The sequence below is a fragment of the Bos javanicus genome, chromosome 21 (genome assembly GCF_032452875.1).
Source record: "Bos javanicus breed banteng chromosome 21, ARS-OSU_banteng_1.0, whole genome shotgun sequence".
Classification (NCBI taxonomy): domain Eukaryota; kingdom Metazoa; phylum Chordata; class Mammalia; order Artiodactyla; family Bovidae; genus Bos; species Bos javanicus.
In genome coordinates, this window is record NC_083888.1 from 64,211,234 (window position 1) to 64,235,580 (window position 24,347).

Consider the following 24,347-nt stretch of genomic DNA (forward strand, 5'->3'; position numbering starts at 1 on the left):
CGTACTTCTAAGCCCCGCCCTCGCCACGTCCATCCGTCCCGGCCAGGCCCCTGCCGAGCTCCTTCTAGCCGCTCAAAGGCACCCTTCCTTCGAAGCCCCGCCCCTCGCAGCCAGGCCCCGCCCCTCGCGGCCAGGCCTTCCCCCCAGCCCCGCCCCCTAAGCCCGCCCCGGCCCTCCTCCTCGGCCCCGCCCCTCAAGGATCGCGCGTTCTTCTAAGCCCCGCCCCCGCCACATCCGCCCGTCCCGGTCTGGTCCCTACTGAGCTTCTTCTCGCCGCTCGAAGGCACCGTTCCTTCGAAGCCCCGCCCCTCCCGGCCGGCCTCGCCCCAAGTCCCGTCCCCTAGGCCCCGCCCCGCCCCTCGCAGCCCCGGGCTCCGCTCTGCCGGAGGCGCGGGCTCTGGGGCCCCGCGCCTTTTGTGTGGAGCTTGGGCCTCCGCGCGCGCTTTCCCCTCCGTCTCGACTCCTGGGCTAAGTTCGCGCGCGCGCGCGCGCCTGCCCGCCTCTCCGTCAACGGCGTCGCAGACGCCCGCGCCCGCCCGGGGACTGCGCCCCGAGTCTCGGGCGGGCGCGCGCGCTCCTCCCCGGCCGGCGGGACCCGGACGACGCTCGCCCCTTCCCCTCTTCTCCCTTCCCCCCAACCCCCGGCGGCGCGCGCACACGGCGGCCCGGGCACGCGCCCGCCAAGATGGCAGGGGCCGGGGCCCGGCTGTCAGGCGCCGCCGCCTCAGCCCGTCCCCGCAGCTAGCGGCCCGGACGTCCGCCCGGAGAAGATGTGCCCCCGCTGCCCCCCGCAGCCCAGCGAGACGCGGAGCCGCCGCGCCCAGGGCCGGCTGCCCCGCTAACGCCCCGCGCCCCGCGCCGCGCCCCCCGGCCCGCGCGCCCGCCCGCCCCGGCAGCGACAATGAGGTGAGTCTGGCGGGCGCTTGGGGAGGCCGGGCGGGCGGCGTGCGGAACGCAGGGAGGGCCTCAGGAGCACCGGGGGTGGGGGGGCTTCGGGGACGCTGGGAGGGTCTGGGGGAGTCGGCGCGGGCGGCGCCCGCCAGTGCAGCTCGCGAGAGGCACTCGCGGGGGGCTGGGGGCCGGGTAGGGAGGCGACCCCGCGGACGTGTGTGGCCGCGCCCGGCCCCAAGCAGCCCCCCAACTCTGGCCGCCCTCCCCCGGACTTCGTGCCCTCGGTCTCGGCCGCCCTGTGCCGCCGCCCCGAGCTCGCACGTTAAGGGGTCGTGTCCTTCCACCTGGAGCTGCTCGCCTGCCTCTGCTCCCTTTTTCTCGTCCCCATTTCCTTTCTTCTTGCACGCCACTGAAGTGCAAGACCCGCAACGTACCATTCCGTGGTTCATTACCCAGCCAGGGGGGGTTGATGGTTATCAGTTCGAGAAAAAAACATTGCCAGCCCCAGGAACTCGAAATTCTCTCTCTCCAGAGGTCACCCAATCCTGACTTTTGCGGATAATCAACTTCCTTGCCTTTTGTCTGGGTAATTGTACCTTCCAAACATATATCCCGTAAACACTATAGTGTCTTTCATTTTTGCCAGTTTTGTGATCTTTATATAAATGAAATACTCATGCAATATATATTCTTTGTGTGTCCGGTTTCTTTCACTCAAGATGTTTCTGAAATTCATCCATTACCTCCTAACTGTTGCTCATTTTTATTAATCTGTCGTATTCCATTATATGAAGATACTACATCTTAACCATTCCGCTATTTGAGGACGTTTGTTTCTAAAACGTTAGCCGCTCAGTCGTGTCCGACTCTTTGCGATTCTATGGACTATAGCCCGCCAGACTCCTCTGTCTTTGGGATTTTCCAGGCAAGTGTACTGGAATGGGTTGCCATTCCCTTCTCCAGGGGATCTTCCCAACCCAAGGATCGAACCTGGGTCTCCTGCATCATAGGCAGATTCTTTACCGTCTGAGCAGTAGAACTTATAGGTCAAAAGATACCTGTATCTTCCAACTTTAAGAGGTAACACCAGATTTCTGAAGTGCCTGTACCAGTTTACACTCCTTCCAGCAAGTGTATGAGACTTCTTGTGCTCTGCTTCCTTGTCAGCACTTGGTATTGCCAGTCTTGAATTTTAGCCATCCTGGTGATTGTGCGGGCAGCCTGGTGAGGTATCCCATTGTGGTTTTGGATTATGGTTTCTTGCAGACTGATGAAGCTGAACATCTTTATGTTTATTTGATATCTTCTTTTATGAAGTACCTGTTCAGAAGTCTTTGGGGTTTACACATCTTTTTCTTCCTAATTTGTGGGAGTTCTCTGTCAAAGTCAAGAAGATAGCTTACTATAACATTTTATTGCCCTGCCTTTCAAAGATCCACAGTCCACTTGGAAGTGACTTTTGTGTAGCTTGTGAAAAGGGGGTCAAATTTTCCATTTTTACCAGAACCATTTATTCAGCACTGTTTATTAAAAAACATCATCTTTTCCCCATCGCGTTGCTGTGCCACCTTCGTCATCTTCCAGTCTTCCATTTGGAATCATTTCTTTTCATCTGAGGAATTCCCTTTAGAATTTCTTTAGTGCAAGTCTGCTGGTGACAAATTCTTAGCGTTCACAGATTTCCTTATTTATTCTTCATTGAAAAAGATTTCTTGAGATATCATTCCCATATCCTAAAATATACCCATTTAAAGTATACAGTTGGGTGATTTTTAGTATTTTCATACACACACACACATGCAGTATTTTCACAGACTTAGGAAACCATTGCCACAGTCTAATTTTAGAACAGTTTCCTCCATTTTAGAAGGGTTTTTCAGTAGTAGCAAAATTCTTGGTTTACTATTATTTTCTTTTAGCACTTTAAAGATAGCTCATGGTTTCTAACATCGATTGTTTTCTGTTGAGACATCATTTGTCTGTCGTTCTTCGAAAGTAATGTTTTTCTCCATTTAAATTTTTTAAAAACTTACTTATTTTAAAAAAGATTTATTTATTTGGCTTTACTGGGTCTTAGGCACGCGGGATCTTCGATCTTCATCGCAGCATGCAGAACTCTTAGTTGGGGCATGTGGGATCCAGTTCTGTGACCAGGGACCAAACGTGGGCACCCTGCATTGGGAGCTGGAGTCTTAGCCACTGGACCACCCGGGAAGTTCATCTGGCTGCTTTTGAAATGTTCTCTGTCTTTGGTTTTCAGCAGTATTTTCTGTGCTGTATGGATTTTTTTTAAAAAAAGATGAACATAACTTAGGGCTTTTTGAATCTTTGGGTTCATGTCTTTCATTAATTTTGGAAGTCTTGTGCCATCAGGACTGCATATATTGCTTCTCTCCCATTCCCTCTCCCCTTTCCTTCTAGCACTACAGTTATGCTTGTTAGGCTATTTCACTGTATCTTCTGTGTCTCTTAACCTTCCTTCTGTGGTTTCTGTCTCTTTTTCCTTCATTCTGGATCTCCCCTCTGTTCTCTTTCCTATCACTTGAGTTTTTAATTTCAGTTATGCTGTGGTTTTTGGTTCTTTAATTTCGATTTGGCTTTCTTTTTATAGTTTCTTTGTATAGTTTCCAGCTATCTGCCAACATTATCAGTATTGTCTTTCAGCTCCTTGAACACGGTATATTTAATGCCTGAAGTGTGTCCCATTGTGGCAGTATTTGTAAGTCATTTCCAGTATCTGTTTTCCTTGTTTTTCATTCATATTGTCTCATCTCCTTATGTGTCTAATTGTTTTTGCTTTTTAATTTGTTTTAATTCTGCTGGACATTAGATTTGCAAAATTGTTTGTAGAAAGTCATTTGCCCAAGATGATGTTTTTCTCTTCCAGAGATAATTCACACTTGCTTTTGCCAGACAAATGGGGCACGTATAACCTGGAGTCTCTTTGGTGCAGTCTCAAGGATCAGGATGTTTTTACCTGTTCTGTTGGCCTTTAGTGCCAGTGTTCATCTCTTCTCTAGCCCCGTTATCCGCCAGCCCAACGCCATGCTTTTAGGATTCTCCCTAGAGCTGGCAAACACCCCCAGGGAAAAGTAGCCCCAAGTACTGATCTCATCTCCCTGAGCATCTGATGTCCCTTCTTCCTTCAAGCCTCCAGGCAGACTTTTACTCTATTTTCCCCCTGCTTTTCTAGTTCTTTCCAGCTGGAGGATTGTTCTGATTTACTCAGTTCATGTTTACTGGAAGTAATAGTCCCTGATGTGGTGGTGCTGGTAGTAAAGGACCCGCCTGCCAATGCAGGAGACCTAAGACTCAAAATCAGTCCCTGGAGCGGGAGGATCCCTGGAGGAGGAAATGGCAACCCACTTCAGTACTCTTGCCTGGAAAATCGAATGGACAGAGGAGCCTGCTGCTGCTGCTGCTGCTGCTGCAGCAAAGTCGCTTAAGTTGTGTCCAACTCTGTGTGACCGCATAGACGGCAGCCCACTAGGCTCCCCCGTCCCTGGGATTCAACAGGCAAGAACACTGGAGTGGGTTGCCATTTCCTTCTCCAATGCATGAAAGTGAAGAGTGAAAGTGAAGTCGCTCAGTCGTGTCCGACTCACAGCAACCCCATGGACTGCAGCCTACCAGGCTCCTCCGTCCATGGGATTTTCCAGGCAAGAGTACTGGAGTGGGGTGCCATTGCCTTCTCTGCAGAGGAACCTAGTGGGCTGCAGTCCACGGAGTCGCAGAGTCAGACGTGACTGAAGAAACTTAGCATATATGCAAAAAGTCTCTGATATTAGGGACAGCTTGAGTCAGCATTCAGTTTTGGAGGAGACTTAAGCTATCGGGTTACAGAAGCTGTGGAGAATAACACCACATATTTTCTTGTGTTATAACTATATTAGAGCATTTCAGTTTGTGAAATGCGCTTAGGATCAAGGTAGCTTTAAGAATAAATCTTTATTTCCTTTTAGCAAGTAATTAATTGGAAAAAATGGCAGATCATTACTGTAAAGCAAAGGAAGCGGTTGCTGTTTCTCCCTTTTAACATTCATTTCTTTTTTCTGTTTTGATTTCCTTCATTGTTTGTTTGATAAATCCACTTGACTAGAACATTTTTTTAATATAAATTTATTTATTTTAATTGGAGGCTAATTACTCTACAATATTGTATTGGTTTTGCCATACATCAACATGAATCCGCCATGGGTGTACACGTGTTCCGCATCCTGAACCCCCTCCCACCTTCCTCCCAGTACCATCCCTCTGGGTCATCCCAGTGCACCAGCCCCAAGCATCCTGTATCCTGCATCGAACCTGGACTGGCGATTCATTTCTTATATAATATTATACATGTTTCAATGCCATTCTCCCAAATCATCCCACCCTCTCCCTCTCCCACAGAGTCCAAAAGACTGTTCTATACATCTGTGTCTTGCTGTCTCGCATACAGGGTTATTGTTACCATCTTTCTAAAGTCCATATATATGCGTTAGTATACTGTATTGGTGTTTTTCTTTCTGGCTTACTTCACTCTGTAAAATAGGCTCCAGTCTCATCCACCTCATTAGAACTGATTCAAATGTATTCTTTTTAATGGCTGAGTAATACTCCATTGTGTATATGTACCACAGCTTTGATCTATAATAGAGTTCTCAGATCCCATTTTGGGGGATCAGATGACAAGTCATGGAAATAGGAATGAAAGTTTTTGAATACTTTTTCCAAAACGAGTCATCCAGTTCCCCTTTCTCTTTATGGATTTTTTCTTTTAGAATGCTGCTAACAGTTTGACATGGTTCTCTGTTGCAGACTGTTTGTAGTTAAACATCCATATGTGTGTGTTTTCATGCACCTCAAACACTGGGCTTTTGCAAATGGTCCTAAATGAGTCGAGGGGGTCTTTGCGTTACCTTTGTTGTCACCTCGTTTAATTTAGATATTTATAAGTGGTATGGCTCATCTGTGAAAATCCTGTTGTTCAGTGCTGACATTTTTTAAATGAAAATGTCATATTTTTCTTGCTAGATAATCTCATGGGAGTGCATAGATTGAAAAGGGTCAGAAATGAAACCTCTGAACTGACCCTGTCCAGGAGTGTCTTAGAAAGGCATAGGGCTGGAGATGCGTTCTAACAAATAAACTGAACACCTGAGGGACATGTCCACATACTGTGGTAAAAAGTTCTGTTCAGTCAGACGACTTGGATAATTAGGCTGTGTCTGAGTCTTTCTTGGCTTCCCAGGTGACACTGGTGTTAGAAACCCACCTGTCAGTGCAGAAGATGTAAGAGACGAGGGTTTGATCCTTGGGTTGGGAAAATCCCTGGAGGAGGGCATGGCAACCCACTCTAGTATTCTTACCTGGACAATTCCATGGACAGAGGAGCCTGTCAGGCTACGGTCTGTAGGGTCGCAAAGAGTCAGACACGACTGAAGTGACTTAGTACATTGAGTTTTTCTTAATTTTCTAGACTGTTGCCTGAATTCTTATTTCTTTTTTTCTAGCAGACCTTATGTATTCTCATATCCTTATTCAGAAATCATCTTTGGAGGCCCTCTCATTGGTACGGGGTTAGATGGGAAGAAGGAACCAAACCCCCTCCCCCAAACAGTCCCCATCCCTAAAAGATTTATAGACGCTTAGACCCCTTTCTGAATCCTTTTTCTACTTAAAAACAAGACACCCACATATACAGTATTCAAAATATTTCTGTTTATATACTTTAATTATTTATCTCTTGGGAAGATTCTCTTCTGTGAACATTTTCCCTACCTGCCTTTTATCTTTTAAAGATCTGATATATAGAAGTTTAAGATTTATGTTATTAAGTTTTTATTTGGAATTTTTCTTACATTTAAGATAGCATTTGTCTAGAAGTTTGGTAAGTTTTGTTTTCTGTTTTATATATAAAATTTGAAGAAATTGCATCCTTCAAATTGTCTGGAATATGAGGTAAAGATTCAAACTACATTTGTTCTTCAGAATTGCTGATCAGATATTTGATTATGTCAGTAGGTATGTGGCAGAGATACCAGGAATGTTGAGCAGCAGTACAAACATGTGGATCCCAAAATCCGCTCCAGGGTGCGTGGTAACTTCTGAAGGAGCTTTACCCTCGGTGCTCAGAAAGTTTGCCTGCGTGCGTGTGTGTGTGTTTGTGTGTGTGTGTGTGTGTGTGTGTAAGGCATGGGTCAGCCTCCCATCACTAGGTGTGTATGTGTGTGTAAGGCATGGTCAGCCTCCCATTACCAGGGCCAGCTGTGTATGTGTGTATGTAAGGCACTGTCAGCCTCCCATCACCAGGGCCGGCTGTGTGTGTGTGTGTGTGTGTGTGTGTGTGCACGCCTGCATGTCCACCAGTGCCAGCCGTGTGAGTGTGTGTATGTGTCTGCCAGGGCCAGCCATGTGTGTGTATGTAGGTTGCCTGCCCCCGCCAGGGCCAGCTGTGTGTGTGTGTGTGTGTGAACATCTGAAGGACCATTACCTTCAGTGCTCAGAAAGGTTACCTGCCCCCGCCAGGGCCAGCCGTGTGTGTGTGTGTGTGTGTGTGTGTGTGTGTGAGAGAGAGAGAGAGAGAGAGGCATGGGTCAACCTCCCATCACCAGGTGTGTGTGTGTGTATGTGTGTGTAAGGCATGGTCAGCCTCTCATCACCAAGGCCAGCCGTGTGTGTGTGTGTGTGTGTGTGTGCACGCGCGAGCACCTGCCAGGGCCAGCCGTGTGTGTGTGTGTGTGTGTGTGTGTGTGTGTGTGTTTGAGGCATGGTCAGCCTCTCATCAGCAGGGCCAGCCGTGTGTGTGTGTGTGTGTGTGTGTGTCCCTGCCAGGGCCAGCCGTGTGTGTGTGTGTGTGTGTGTGTGTGTAAGGCACGGTCAGCCTCTCATCACCAGGGCCAGGTGTGTGTGTGTGTCTCCCTGCCAGGGCCAGCCGTGTGTGTGTGTGTGTGTGTGTGTGTGTGTAAGGCATGGTCAGCCTCTGATCACCAGGGCCAGCCGTGTGTGTGTGTGTGTGTAAGGCACGGTCAGCCTCTGATCACCAGGGCCAGGTGTGTGTGTGTGTGTGTGTGTGTGTGTGTGTGTGTGTGTCCCTGTCCCTGCCAGGGCCAGCCGTGTGTGTGTGTGTGTGTGTGTGTGTGTGTGTGTGTGTGTGTGTGTGTGTAAGGCACGGTCAGCCTCTCATCACCAGGGCCAGGTGTGTGTGTGTCTCTCCCTGCCAGGGCCAGCCGTGTGTGTGTGTGTGTGTGTGTGTAAGGCAAGGTCAGCCTCTCATCAGCAGGGCCAGCTGTGTGTGTGTGTGTGTGTGTGTGTGTGTAAGGCATGGTCAGCCTCTTATCACCAGGGCCAGCCGTGTGTGTGTGTGTGTGTGTAAGGCATGGTCAGCCTCTCATCACCAGGGCCAGCCGTGTGTGTGTGTGTGTGTGTGTGTGTGTGTGTGTTGGTCAGGCTCCCATCTCACAGGTCTGGTAGGGAACTGTCTCCTCTGGGCCAAGGGCACTGTATCCGTTTGGAGTTCTGCAGAACGCAGTGCGATTATAGGGCACAGTGTGAGCAACCCAGGCACAAACATGGTCTTCGTGTCACAGTGAGTCCGCACTGGCTAACACACTGGAGTCCAAGCACACCTCCGAGCTTGTTGCTGCGGAACAGATAGCACACCTCCAGGTGTCTGTGGGAGTCGTCCAGGGAGACCAGCTGTGGAGCTGTGGCGCTGCTGTGTGTGTGTCTTTGGCTCTTCTCTCTCGTCCTATCTGCTTATTTTTAGACATCTTATCTGTGTCATTACCATATTTATCTGGGGGTGATTTTTTTTTTTTTAGTATTTACATTTTGGCTGTGCAGTATGTGAGATCTTACTTCCCCTATCAGGAATTGAACTCGCACCCCCTGCAGTGGAAATTCGGAGTCTTAACCACTGGACTGCCAGGGAAGTACCTGAGTGATGATTTTCAATATAAGCAATGTCATCTTTTTATTGGAAGTAATGTCATTTTGAATTTTGCTGGTTTGGCAGTTTTGTTTGTATCTAGTCACATAAATATAAGAAATTTTCAACTTAGTTTTTTAAGTTGCACCTGAATAAGCTACATGAAAATAAACCAGCATTGTTTCACAAGATTTTTTTCCCTTTAAAGGGAATCTGTCGTCTACCAAGCTTGAATCTTGCAGTAGACTGTAAGCTTGATGACTGTTTGTTGCTGAGTGAAGATCACAAGTGCTAGGGTAGTGCAGTAACAGCTTAAAGAAGAGGGCCTCTAGCTTGCGCCTGGGCGAAGTGGGGAGGACAGTGGTCCCCTCAGTGAACAGCTGTTTCCCTTCCCATCCTGAATGGAGAAGACCTTACAGAAATGACTTCTAGCAGCAGTTCTCATTTTTTCTGGTTTAAGTGGGACTTCCCTGGCGGTGTAGTGGCTGAGATACTGCGTTCACAATGCAGGGCGCCCGGTTCAATCTCTGATCAGGAACTAGATCCCATATGCCACATGCAGCTAAGACCCGGCACAGCCAAATAAAGAAATATATTTTTTAAATGCAATTATATTGAATGTGGAGAATTTGAAAACATAGTATAAAGAAGACAAAATCAGCATTGATCCTACTGTTGAAGGAAGGATAACCCGTTAAACACGGGGTATAGTTCCTTTATCTTTTCCATATGTGAGAGTGACATTTTCACAAAATTGATAATTTACTGTGTATTTGTATTGAGCATTTTTGCATTCGACATGTATGCATTTCCCCTTTGTTATTAATGTTCTTTGAAAACATGTAAAATGGCTGCATCTCTAATTATTTTCTTAAAATAAGGTAGCAAAATAGTATTACTGGCACCAGTGTCTTTTGATATATATTATCAGAATGTAAATTTTAAGCAGGAAAAAGAGAAAGATAATGTTCATGAAAGGAACTTTATATTCCTGGTCTTAACTTGGAGGTTCCTTTCCCAAAAAGTTTGAGGATTAGAAAAGGAATGAGAAATAAATGGTGTGGTTGCACCTGTTTGCCAATGGGGGGAGCCCTGGTCCCGAGTCCCCTGAAGCAACAGTGTATGAAGATGGATTGTCTGTCTTTGTCTTTAAGGCTGTGTGAAAGATGTCTGTTCTTGGGTTTGGACTTAAAGTAGGAATGTGAATGAACTTTTTTTTCATATTGATTTAGGCCACCTTTTGTCCCTCCTATTCTAAGCAGCCTGGGTTTTAGAGTCTAATAGACCTGGATTCTGCCCCAGAACCAATCTTTACCAGCTGACTGCTGCTGCTGCTGCTAAGTCGCTTTAGTTGTGTCCGACTCTGTGTGACCCCATAGACGGCAGCCCACCAGGCTCCCCCGTCCCTGGGATTCTCCAGGCAAGAACACTGGAGTGGGTTGCCATTTCCTTCTCCTTGGTGCAAATTGCTTAACCTTTATGACCCTCCAGTTTTCTCAAATATAAATGAGGATAATCCTTCTTATGTTTGCAAGGCCTCTTATGTTTGCTTCCTTCTTAGGTTTGCAAGGCTCAAAACAAGAATACATAAAAAGTTCTCAGTGTATGCTGTTCAATAAAAGTTAGCTGTTTACCTCCCCCAGCTCACCTTGTTATGTCTGTGAGCAAGGTAAACCCTGGACGATCTGGGACAGTTTTCTGATTTCAGGTATTCTTCCCTTTTGTCAGATTGCTGCCTAACTTATCTACCATAGGTGATAATTTTTTGCATTAGAAACCACAGTTGCTATTGATACTTTAGCTTCTAAAAATGATTCAGGGACATTCTCTATAAAAGACACAAAATATAACTACTGAAATAAAGACAAAACAGGCATGTTATTTTGGGGTAGAGAAGATAATTGTACTAAGAAACTTAGATGCAGAAATAGGCACTGCAGTTGAGCAGTTGACTGTGAAATTGACGGACGTGGTAGCAGAAAGCACAGCGGGAGCCGATGGGACACGCGTCCCGAGTGTCTTAGAGGAGATGGACACCGTCCCTTACAGGAACCACTTTGGCGAGCCTCTTTCCTTCTCCAGTTCTTCCCCTTGTCACATGTTTGTCCTGGGCGTGCTCTGTAAAGCTTCCAGCACCTCACACACTCTCTGGGCGCTGTGCTCCGTCCTGGGCTCTGTGGAGCTGTGTCTGTCTCTGTCATCTAGTTTCCATTCTCTCTCAAAGGATCCTTACGTAAGCAGAGGTCCGATGGACCAGCTCACGAGTTAACCTGAGGTCAGCTGCTTCCTTTTCCTCTTCAGCTTGCTTAGTGCCTAGCCTTCAAATCTTAGTTGAAATGTCACTTCCTCAGGGAGGAGGGCCCTTTCTTGTTTGCTCTGTGGGATTCCATATTTCCTCTGCTGTTACTCTTTGTATTCATAATTATTGTACTTACCTTTTTCGGCCTAAGCCTCACTGAGGGTTACACCTACTTCGGTCTCTGTTGGGTCCCGAGAGCCTAGCGCTGTGCCTGGTGCTTGGTGGATGCTTTACGAAAATCGACGCTGCCACTTGCACCCCAAATGGGCAATAAATCACGACATTCATTCCGCCTCGTCACGGGCCCTTCCAAGCACAACATCCCAGGCCGCTCCCAATTGCGCGATGCTGGCGTGCCTGACGAGTTCCTGGGGTGACGGCGCTGTCATCCTGTGCTTCCGTACCACTGCTGGGGGACAGGATCTGTTCATTGACGTGTGGCTGGGTTCTGCTTTCCTCTTTTGTTCTTTGTAAGGACGCTATGCGCTGTAACTCACAGGTGTCCCTGGTGTTTCTCAGACTTTAATGTGCGTAGGAATCGCCATGCTGCTGCTGCTACTGCTGCTGTCGCTTCAGTCGTGTCCAACTCTGTGCGACCCCATAAACGGCAGCCCACCAGGCTCCCCCGTCCCTGGGATTCTCCAGGCAAGAACACTGGAGTGCGTTGCCATTTCCTTCTCCAATGCATGAAAGTGAAAAGTGAAAGTGAAGTCGCTGAGTCGTGTCCGACTCTAGCCATCCCATGGACTGCAGCTTACCAGGCTCCTCCGTCCATGGGATTTTCCAGGCAAGAGTATTCAGTGGGGTGCCATTGCCTTCTCTGAGGAATCACCATGTGTCCTTCCAAAATGCAGACCCCAGGCCCCATTGCTGGGGACGGAGGAATGCTTTTCATAAGCCTTTTTCTCTTTTTATTAATAGAATTTACGTGTTAAAGCCACTTTAGATTTATGGAAAAATTAAGCAGAGAGTACGGAGAGTTCCCATACACATATCTCCACTGGTACCGTTTCCACTGTTAGCATCTTGCATGGCCCATTGGTTGTATTTAGTGAACTACTATTGATAACAGTATTAATAGCTGGAGTCCACAGTTGTTTGTTTGACCTAATGTCCTTTTTCTGTTCCATGTTCTGATCCCGAATACCACATTACATTTAGGTCTTAAATCTCCATAGGCTCCTCGGTTGTGATACTTTTCCAGATTGTCTCTGTTTTTTGATGATCTTGGCTGTTTTGAGATATGTTGCTACTTAGATATGTTGCAGGACGCCCTTCTGTTGGAATTTGTTTCATGTTTCGCTCGTGGTTAGCCTGGGGTTGTTAGTTTGGGGCAGGAAGCTCATGGAGAAAGCGACATTGTGTTGCACATTACGGAGGGTGCGTGCCTGCAGCGTGCTTTGTCGCTGTGGACGTTGACCTTGATCACCTGGCTGAAGCGGCGTTTGTCAGGTTTCATCCTTGTAAAGTTATTCTTTCATCCCCTTTTCATGTGTCGTCTTTTCAAAACAGTCCTTGTTCATGTTGTCGTTGTTCAGTCGCTAAGTCGTGTCTGACTCCTTTGCAACCCCATGGACCGTAGCCTGCCAGGCTCCTCTGTCCATGGGATTTCCCAGACAAGAATACTGGAGTGGGTTGCCACTTCCTATTCCGGGGGATCTTCCTGACCCAGCGATCGAACCTGCATCTCCTGAACTCTTTACCACTGAGCCACCAGGGAAGCCCAGTACTGTTGCGTAGCCCATGCTTAAAGAGTAGGGAATTAAGATCCTTCTGCTGAATGCTTTTTAAATTTTAATAATTAAATGTTTATGTTTATTAGAAAAAAATCACTGCATCAGTGATTTTTTAACTGGGTTCTCTGGAAAACTACCCAAGATGAAGGCTCATGTGTGTTCGGAGGAGAGCGTAGGATCGATATTTGGGGGAAGGAAGGGTGATATATCCATTAGGTCCTGTCTTCATTTGGCAGAGGAGTGCCCCACATGGCATATATTGCCCCTGCTGGTGCTCTCAGTGGGTCCCGAGAGGGCACACGTGGCAGCTCTCTGGGGCCGCAACAAACCCCCCTTCAACCCCCAGGCAGGCACTGGACACAGGTCAGAGCCTGGACAAAACTAGTTGCCTCAGGAATGGCTGGAATAAAAATAGTTAAGGCGGGAGGAGCTGAAATGATGCAGACGAGGTGCTTAATGCATGTGACTTTGTGGGTATTTCTTTTTTCAATTTTTTTTGCTTTACTGCCTCTTGATTTTCAGTCATAGCTAGAGAGTTTTGTACATCCCCAGGTTGAATTCACCTATTTTTTTTTTCCCTACTTCCTGTATCGTTTCTCTTTTCTTTTCAAACTTTTAAATCTTTGATCCACTTGGAATTGAATATATAGGTTTGAGAGCTAGATCCAATTTTAGCCTTTTCCATCTCGTTTTTCAGTTATCTCTGTACGACTTATTAAAAATTCCATTTTCTCCCAGTGTTTTTAGATTCTGTCCTTTGTCATATTTAATTAATTTGACCCATTTCTGGAGTTTCTGTTATGTTCCAGTTCAGTTCAGTTCAGTCGCTCAGTCGTGTCCAACTCTTTGCGATCCCATGAACCGCAGCACGCCAGGCCTCCCTGTCCATCACCAACTCTCAGAGTCCACCCAAGCCCATGTCCGTTGAGTCGGTGATGCCATCCAACCATCTCATACTCTGTCGTCCCCTTCTTCTCCTGCCCTCAATCTTAGGTTCCATTGGTCTGTATTTATTTGTGTGCCAATATCTCATTTGATTAAAGAGGCTCTATCGTGTGTTTTAATATTTAGGAGGGCTAATCCTCTCTTACTGCTTTAGCGAGTTGATTTTAAAGAAAATGATCAATTAGTAGCACTCACGTTAAACAGATGTGACAAAAATCGTGGCCAAATTGTGCTTTAACCCAAACGAACAAATCAGAATGGCATGATTCAGGCATCTGAATGCCCCTTGGGACAAGTTCTCGCTTATAACGTGATGTTTGGCTTTTGAATATGCATCCGAGGAGGCATCTGTGAGGCTGGAGGACACTCAACAGTCAATGTGACCCCTCAGGATAGGATTTTCAGCACAGTCAAGGCGCCCTTAACCTCAGTCACCCTCTCACCAAAGTATGAATGAAGCTGGTTTATTTTGGAGCCTTTTACCTGTAAAAAAATATTCATTTGTCAAACCATAGAAAATTAGATTCAGAAACTTAGAAATTCTGTAAGTCCAGTGATTTTTAACCCTCACTGGGCATCAGAAACAGTTGAAAAGGCCTTCTTCCCCACCCCTCTTCCAGTGCTAGGGCCCTGCCTTAGAGAGTCCATTAATCCGAAATAAAGTGTTTTGTTGTTGTTGATGCTAAGTCACTTTAGTCACGTCCGACTCCGTGTGACCCCATAGACGGCAGCCCACCAGGCTCCCCCGTCCCTGGATTCTCTAGGCAAGAACACTTGAGTGGGTTGCAGTTTATTTAAAATCTCTAGTTAAGTATGCAGCCAGAGTTGAGAACTGCTGATCTAGTCCTGAGATCAAGACTGGGTCTGGTTTCTCTGAAAGGTAGTACGTGCTCAGGAAATGTTTGTTGACTGGCACATGAGCCCCCTATTCTCAGATGAGAAATAGCCCGTTTCTCAGACTCTAGAGGCCTTGCCTAGGCCACATATATTGTGGCCTAGTTGCTCAGTCGTGTCCGGCTCTTTGCAACCCCATGGACTGTAGCCCACCAGGCTCCTCTGTCCATGTGGATTCTCCAGGCAAGAGTACTGGAGTGGGTTGCCATGCTCTCCTCCAGGGGATCTTCCCAACCCAGGGCTTGAACCCAGGTCTCCCGCATTGCAGGCAGATACTTTACCACCTGAGCCAGGGACATGAAGCTCAGATTTTTTATTTTTTCACTCTTCTTCACCCATGGTTTCCTCTTTAGTTACAGGCCAAAGTAGACAAGAGCATTTGCTGTCTTGATTCATGAGTTCATTTTTATGACCTCAACCCCAGTTCCTCCTGTTCAGTACACCAGAAACTTGAGAATGAACCTTAGACTTTGTAGTGAGAGAATTGGACTGTGCTGAAATTTCAGCCTGTGTTCAGTGTCCGCCCACCTCTTGGTGGGGATCAGGGAGGGGCGGGGAGGAGGAGCAAGGGCCGGGGAACTGGCCTTCCCGGGCGTCTGTTGTGTGTTGGGCTCCAGGTCTAGGGGTTTACAGCGCCCAGGTTCCAGCTGTGTCATCTTTTGAAGGGAGCTCCATGCCTCCCGTTCCAGCCATGAGGCCTGTTAGATTTTAGATTACAGGGCATGATGAAATTAGTTTTGATTAATGCTTTGTTTTAATTAGGGCTTTATGGTTTTCTCTTAGTCAACAGCAATACCAGTTCTGTTTTCTCACACTCCAGATTGCTTCATCGCCTGATTCAGTTAGTTCCCTGGGAAAAACTCACATTTCAGAACTGCAGAAGTTGTAAAAGTCAACTAGAGAAGACTCGAATTAGATGATGTGTATTTTATGTTAGAAAGTTGCAGTCTGGTTCAGTTTTGAGCAAGGCTTTTGTACTGGATTGGGGATTCTACTTCTGGCAGTGTTCTGTCAGATCACTTGGGCCTAAGATGAACTAAGAACAAGACAAGGTGAAAAGTTGAGAAAGAATTGTCAGTTTGAGGGCATAGGAGAACCACAAGGCAGAAGGAATTTTCAGAGCCACGGTGTAGGTAGAGATGTCAGGTAACCCTACATTTGGCACCATTTCTTTTCTTGAAGCAGTTGTCAGCGCTGAAATTGTCAACTGAGAAGATAATTAGAGCTTTAGGCAGATTCATGGGTCGGGAAGTTTTTTTAAAGTTGGTGCACACCTTTGCTGAGAAGGAGAAGCCCTAGTACACCCCAGTTTTCCTAAGGGCTCTTCTTAGGGACAAGAGTGAACTGGACACAGACTGGCCGTCTCAGGAGCTGGAGTGCACTGCTTTGTCTCATCTCTGTACCTAACTAGATTAAGGTGATCTGGAGTGGTTTGTGCCTCTGTCATACCTGCGTGTCAGAAACAAAAGCAAATCCTCTAGGAGCCTGGAATTATCTATGCACTTCTCATATGCAGTGACTGGCATTCAATCAAGAATTATCAGATATACGAGAACACTTAACCCAAAACGAACAGAAAACAGACAATAGGAATAGACATAATGAAATAATCAGACTTGGATTTTAAAAGAAATATGATTAGTATATCTAAGGAGATAAGTTGTGTTTCACCTTTTCTTGTTCACCATGGTCATCTCAGCTTAGAGGCTAACTCAGACTCCTGGACAAGAGTGTTTTTGGTTTTCAGTGGAGGGCCAGTGTGAACAAGTGTGGCTGTGTGTGGCTGCCAGTTGTCCTTGGGCATATTTGCATGGTTGAGACATTAGTTTGCCAGCAAAGGTCCGTCTAGTCAAGGCTATGGTTTTTCCTGTGGTCATGTATGTATGTGAGAGTTGGACTGTGAAGAAGGCTGAGCACCGAAGAATTGATGCTTTTGAACTGTGGTGTTGGAGAAGACTCTTGAGAGTCCCTTGGACTGCAAGGAGATCCAACCAGTCCATTCTGAAGGAGATCAGCCCTGGGATTTCTTTGGAAGGAATGATGCTAAAGCTGAAACTCCAGTACTGTGGCCACCTCATGTGAAGAGTTGATTCATTGGAAAAGACTCTGATGCTGGGAGGGATTGGGGGCAGGAGGAGAAGGGGACGACAGAGGATGAGATGGCTGGATGGCATCACTGACTCAATAAACATGAGTCTCAGTGAACTCTGGGAGTTGGTGATGGACAGGGAGGCCTGGCGTGCTGCGATTCATGGGGTTGCAAAGAGTCGGACACGACTGAGCGACTGAACTGAACTGAATCATCTTTGCTTAATCCCCTACTATGTAGCTTTGAGGTAAGGACAGGAGAGAAATTAGAATAATGGTCATAGGCATTCAGATCTTAGAACTAGAAGAGCCCCTGGAGGTCAGTATTTTGACTCTTGTTTTTATCTTTGAGAGACATGTACATTGTTGAGCTTGGCTTAGGCAATGTGAACACACACGGATGTTACTGTACATGGTAGAGCTGATGTTAAACACTTCATAAAAACATAATTTCAGTAAATGTGAATACCCTTTTCTTGGCCACACCACACAGCTGTGGTATCTTAGGTTTCCCAACCAAGGATCGAACCTGGGCCCCCAGCAATCAGGTATGGTGCCAAGTTCTAACCATTGGACAGTCAGGCAATTCCCTAAATGTGACTACTTTAAAAATACTTTAGAATTTTAAATTTATTACTGTAGTAAATGTGAGTTGTTGTTTTTTAAGTATAGACTTCTCTTATAAATACAGAACTACTCTTTATCTATTTTCGTGTAGCATATCTGCTTAAAAATTTACTTCAAAGGTAAATTTTGAGTACTTGAAAGGTACTAGGGATCAGGCAGTGAGAGTTGGGCCTTGGGTGTTACTATGTAGCCAAGAAGTGGGGGGGATGGGGCATCTGAGGTGAAAGTGCCAGAAAACAGGTCTGGTCCACACAGTGTTTATTTATTGATTTATTCATTGCATTTGTAATGGGCTTGACTGGGGTCTTTCATCTTCTGTGTTGGTTCTTCCCTTTTGCAGTTCTTTGCACGGATTTATTATCACTTGAAGACAGTGTTCTGCAGGACGTCTTTCGTTAATTTAGTTTAATGTCCTCAGTTCTTCAAGTTACTCATAATTTATCTCTAATTAGTGGTCCTTTTGAGGACTTCCCTTTCACTGAGCTCTGACCCACTGACGTCATTAGTGGAAGTCCCTCAGTTGTGTCAGACTCTTTGAGACCCCATGGACCATCCATGGGATTCTCCAGGCCGGAATACTGGAGGGGGTAGCCTTTCCCCTCTCCAGGGGATCTTCCCAATCCAGAGGTCGAACCCAGGTCTCCCGAATTGCAGGCGGATTCTTTACCAGCTGAGCCACAAGGGACATTATTAGCATTTAAAAATTTAAATTCTCTAACATTAGCCTGAACACAGAAAAATGTTGGGCCTGGCACTCAATTGAAACCCTTTATACAAAACAGAAACACCACACTTGGAGCCTCTGTGCCTGTAAACAGTTGAAAATCAAATGTACCCATTCTTGTACTGAGATTTCTGACTGAGCATCTTTAGGGACTTCCTATCCTAGGAAGAAGGAAAATGCCCTCCTGGATTTGTGTCACTGTGTAAGTGTAAACAGGACACTGAGGACAGAGTCCCGGCTAGAAGAGCAGCCCTAGAAAGAGAACCACCTGGAGAGTGTCCGCACCTGTGGGTGAGGCAGGCCGCATCACTGGGACCGCACAGGCGGACAGAATCACTCTGAGTTTTATCGAGTCCCCTGTGCTGATTCGGAGAAGGTAGTGGCACCCCACTCCAGTACTCTTGCCTGGAAAATCCCATGGACGGAGGAGCTGCAGTCCATGGGGTCGCTGAGGGTCGGACACGACTGAGCGACTTCACTTTCACTTTTCACTTTCATGCATTGGAGAAGGAAATGGCAACCCACTCCAGTGTTCTTGCCTGGAGAATTCCAGGGATGGGGGAACCTGGTGGGTTGCCATCTATGGGGTCTCCCAGAGTCGGACACGACTGAAGTGACTTAGCAGCAGTAGCAGCTGTGCTGATTGCTGGGCTGTGGGTAGAAGACATGATTATCCACTCATGTAGCTTATCGCCAAGAAGCTAGAGCACAGGTACCTCACAGTCAGTGAGCCTAAACTTAGACTCACCATTACTGTCTTTATGAGCAGTTGGTATTTGGCAAAGATGCCAAGAAAATTCAAGGGGGAAAACACCCTTTTCAACAGATGCTGGGACACCTGATTATCAACATACAGAAGTTGAATCCCCTACTTCCATATACAAAAGTTAACTTTTAGATTATGAACTTAAATGTTGAAGCTAACCCTTTTTTTTTTTTTTTTAATAAATATGTCTTTCTTTACTTATCTGTATTTTTGGCCGTGCTGGGTCCCCGTTGCTGCGGGAGGGCTCTTTCCACTCTAGTTGCGGTGCTGGGGCCTCTCGTCGCGGGGGCTTCCCCAGAGTCACTGCAGCCTGGGTGCTCCAAAATGTAGGCTCCTTGGTTGAGGCACATGGACTCTGTTGCCCCTTGGCATGTGGGATCTTCCTGGACCAGCGTCCCTTGCATTGCAAGGCAGATTCTTAACCACTGGACCACCAGGGAAGCCTGCTAAAACTTTCTTACAGGAGAAAATATAAGAGTAAATCTTGAATTTGGCAATGTTTTTTTAGATGTAACACCAAAACACAAGTCATAAAAGAAAAAAAAAATAAATTGGATTTCATCTAAACTAAAAACATGTGCTGCAAATCATACTGTTAAGAAAGTGAGAAGACAACTCACAGAATGAGAGAAAGTACCTGATGAGGGATTTACATCTAAAATACACAACGAAGTCTTCCACCTCAGTAATAAAAAGACAACCCACCTTAAAAGGGGGCAAATGATTCAAATGGACACTTCTCCAGAGAAGAGATACACATGGCCAATAGATACATGAACAGGTGCTCAGCATCATTAGATATGAGGACGGACAAACCAGACCACAGTGAGGTACCTCTGGCCTCTCACTGGACTCAGAAGGACGGATGAGGGCTTCCGCAGTGGCCCAGGGGTAGAGAGTCTGCCTGCCAATGCAGGGACGCAGGTTCGATCCCTGGTCTGGGAAGATTCTGCATGCCTCAGAGCAACTAAACCCGTAAGCCGCAACTGCTGAGCCATTGTTCTAGAGCCCGTGCTCAGCAACAAGAGAAGCCACTGCAGGGAGGAGCTCGGGCCCCTCAGTGAAGGGTAGCCCCCGCTCTCTGCAACTAGAGAAAGCCTGCTGACAACCGCGAAGACCCAGCACAGCCAAAAATGAATTTTTTTTTTTTTTTATAAAAGGACAGCTAATAACAAATGTTGATGAGGATGTGGGTAATTAATCTTCACACATTGGGTAAGTGACTCTGTAGATAAATCTCATATTGGAAACCTCAAACATCGCCTGGGAGAATGCACAGTTGCTTTGGGAAACAGTCTGGTCGATCTTCAGAATGTTAAGCGTAGAGTTTCCTTATGTCTCAGCGTTTCCACGTTGAGGCATATACCCAAGAGAAATGAAATGTACCTCCATACAAAACTGTACATGAGTGTTCATAGGAGCTTTATTTGTAGTAGCCAAACAGTGAAAAGGACCCAAATGTCTACGTCCTTATGAATGGATCAATAAAATGTGGTACAGTGGGATATTATTCAGCAATAAAAAAGGAACGAGGTGCCCATCCTGATAAAACATGGGGGAACCTTGAGAATGTTATGCTGTGAGAAAGAAGCCGGTTAAAGAAGACCACATACTGTGTGATTCCGTTTATATGAAATGTCCAGAAGAGGCAAGTTTGTAGGGACAGGAAGTAGGTTAGTAGGTGCTGAGGTTAAGGGGTGAGAATGGGGGGTGGCTGCTGGTGGGTGTGAGGTTTTTGTTTGGGGCGTGATAAAAACAGTGTAAAATTAGATTGCAGGGATGGTCACACTGCTTTGTAAGTATACTAAACAGTCGCTGAATTGTGTACTTAAATGGGTTACTTCTATGGAATGAAAATCTCTTTCTAAATAAATCTGCTAAAAAAAAAAACAAACTGAATGCACTGCTCTCCTTCCCAGACTTTTCTTCCCGAATCCTCATTCTCAGTGAGCTGTGGCCCGAACTGAAACCTGGAGGCTTGATGAAGTCATTCATTCCCTCTCCCCAGATCCAGGCGGATGTGTCATCATCATTTCTTCTTCCCTAAACTATCTTTTGTCTGTTGCCCTTTCTCCGGAGCTGTGATACTGACATAAATAGGTTATCAGTGAAGTGCCGTAGTCACATTCCACTTTCCTTCTTTACCTCTTTAATTGTCTCCTCGGTATTTTGTTAAATTGTCAATACTCAACTCTGAGTTAATATTCTCTTCCTAAGTTTCTTCAGAATATTTCTCTGTCTTTCTGGATAAAGTTATAACTTCTTAGCATAGTTTATAAAGTCTTGGATGAACTAGACTCTCTCTGCCTCTTCAGATTGGTTTCCTCTGTTCTCCATGTTTATAAGAAACCTAGCCTCACATGTTCTTTGTATATGACAGTCTTCCTAGTTGTGATGCCAGTTTCAAGTGGTCAGCCAGCACACGTGGCACCGTGTGGACAGCACAGATCATGGAATTTCCATTATTGCATCATAAGCACTCACTAAATGAATGAATCTTCGCTCAGTAAATATTTCCTGAGTGAATGAGTGTGATCATAGCCATTATATGTGACAGGAATTCACCCAGCGTCTGCTCTTATAATTTTGGTGGTTAGGTGTTCCCTGGGTTATTAGGTTAGTAACCCAGCCCTAGGTGTCTCTCCCTTCTTCTTATATTCAGTGTGTATTTGCTTCTCTGAAAAATGTGTGCTAATTGATCCAAGTCCTACATCATCCATCACAGCACCCAAGTTATTAGACTGTGGCGGTCATTTCCTTGACTTTGCCCCGGGTGAAACACCCTGCTCTCTGGAGCTGTGTAGAACAGGCTCCAGTCCGTCTGTGGTTCTCACGCATTGTTGACTCCAGGTGCGACGTGGCTGTGGTGAGACAGGCGCAGAATTCTGATAGGTATGTTTCCGGGTGTGCAGCCCTGATTGCTGTGAGTTTCAGAATCTGGCACAAAGTCCAGTGAGGAGGCAGTAGCAGGCTGAAAGAATTGTTCACCGAAAGTATGTTGCATAAGCTCAAGACTCTTCAAGCTTTTTTTAGAGGGGAGCATTTTCTGTCACCGAGTTTGTGACAAGTAAATTCTTGTCTGAAAGTATTTCTTGCTTCACTACTATTAAGGCACCTCTGTTTTTAAATCACAAAAATAGTTGATCATAGTAGAAAATTTAAAGGCAATGGGTCAGCAAAAATAAGAGGAAAAGCAGCCTCATCACATCGCCCAGGCGGTCACTGTCGACTTTCTGCTCTGGGGCCTTTTCTTCTGACCACACGTTAAAAAAAGATGTATATCTTGTGGATTTGTTCTGTGCATACAGCTTTGTAGTCTTTTTTATGTACCAGTGCATCCTGTTTAATGGCATACTTGTGAAATATTCTAGTGCTTAGCTTTTTTCAACATTTTATTATGAAAATTTTCAGACGTCAAAAAATCGAGCTACCTGGTAAATGCATATATCCCACCACCATCCCACCGCATAAGCTTTGTCACTGTCTGTCCATTTACCCACCTCTCCTGTTGGTCCACGTTGTTTCTTTCAGAAGAGTTTACCTTCTAACAGTTTGCTAGTCTTTTGTTGACTGGAGGTATCTAGATTATCTAACCAGTCCTCATTGTTGGATATTTAGGTTCTTCTCCATTTATATTATGGTTGTCTCTCATTGTTGAGTTTTGAGATTTCTGGATATAAGCCAGAAATCTCCTCTGGTTACTCATTCTGAACATAAGCCATTTATCAGCTCTGTGATTTACCCCCATCTGTAGCTTGCCCTTTCATCTTCTTGGTGGTGTCTTGAGGCACGTCTTTGATTTAGATGAAGTCCAGCCCACCAACACTTTCTTCTGTGAATCCTTCTCTGCCCAAGTCAAGATCAGGGAGATTTTCTCCTGTGTTTTCCTCTTGAGGTTTATAGTTTTAACTCTTACACTACATCTGTGACCCACTTAAGGATCGATGCGGTAATTCTTAAGTGCTGTAGGAAGTAAGGTCTCTGTTCATTTTTTATACAGATTCTGCATTGTTTTGCACCGTCTGTTGGAGAGACTGCCCTCTCCCCATTGAGTTGCCATTGCGCCTTTGTTGCAGGTCATTTGTGTACTCTTCCATGATTTGCTACAACATAAAATAAATTCCTCCTTTTTATTTCTTTTTTTTTGGTGGCTTGAACAGCAGGCGTCTGCTTCTCACGGTTGTGGTGCCGAGGGAGACCATTTGCTTTTTTCTTTTCTGCCTCTGCTCGTTTCAGCTTCACTCGCCAAGCGTTTTGGAAACAGTGTCCTTGCCATGGCGGCTCCCATCTCAGCTACTGGTGACAGGTAGTAGAGGCGTGAGGGTGTGTAAAGAATCGGGGTCGGGGGGGTGCGGGGCGGGGTGGCCTCGCTTCTTATCCTTTCTCCCATCCACCAGGGTTGGTTATTTGCTTGGGAAAGTAAGAGATAACTGTTAAAGAGTGCCTAACCGTGAAAATTGCATAAGAACGACGACTGAATAGATGCTTTAACTGTGGAGGAAGTGTCGTCTAGCATGTCCTAGGATGTCAGCAAAGTTCAGAAACCTTTCTTAAGATTAAAAGTTTCCTCTATTACTCTCTCTTGAAGTCAACTCTCTCGGGGCAGTCATCTAATCCTATTTCATAGTTTGTGGAAATACGATTAAGTGTAAAAGTGCAGCTTAGAAAGACCTGAACTCTGCTTCACCATTTACGTACTTACTAATAATAAGGGTAGCAGGGACTTCCCCAGCGGTCCAGTGGTTAAGAATCCGCCCTCCAGTGCAGGGCTCAGGTTTGATCCCTAGTCAGGGAACTAAGATTCCGCATGCCAGTGGGCAGCTAAGTCCGTGCGCCACAGCTAGAGAGCCCCGTGCTGTGATGAAAACCCTGTGGGCCATAGCTATGACCCACTGCAGCCAAATAAGTAAAGTGTTAAAAATAGGAATAATAGTAAAGGATAGCAGTAGCTCGTATTAATGAGTACTTTTCACATGCCCTCCCTGTTCCAACACTGAACACACATCATCTCTTTATGGTTCTCACAGAAGGTAGCTGAGGTGCTCCCACATTCTCTTTTCATGCTGAGGAGCCTGGGGCACAAAGAGACCAGTGAGCTGCCCGCGTGGTAGACAGCACGGGCCCCAGCAGGCCCCAGGTTTGAGCGTCCCAGCACGGTACAGCTCAGAACCGACAGTGCTGGAGCTCCAGACACTGTTTAACCTGTGACCCTCGCCTTCAGTTAGTACTCGAATAGTCCCCGTGTTTTTTAAACATTCATTTTAAAAATTGGTTGTACACATAATTGTTTACCCAGATGTGGCTCTGTCAGCATGTCTCGTATGGCTAACGTATAACAGATTGGCTTTTCTTTGAGTAATTTCAACCTTTGAGGGAGTTGAGAAGCAGAAGGAAAAGGCGGTTCAGTTTCTTGTATTGGTTGCTGTTCTTGCCTAAAGGGCAAGGTGATGGCGTCCTGCACATAT

General features: G+C 46.1%; 1 protein-coding gene across 1 annotated transcript in view; it reads left to right on the forward strand.

Annotated features, from left to right (window-relative positions):
- Positions 1 to 356: 356 nt before the first annotated feature.
- EVL (Enah/Vasp-like) overlaps positions 357 to 24,347 on the forward strand; it is a 148,259-nt gene continuing 124,268 nt past the window's right edge. Inside the window, exon 1 of the mRNA XM_061395315.1 lies at positions 357 to 906. Within this exon, the coding sequence (XP_061251299.1) occupies positions 902 to 906 (5 nt within the window). The 5' untranslated portion in view covers positions 357 to 901. The remainder of the gene's footprint in view (positions 907 to 24,347) is intronic.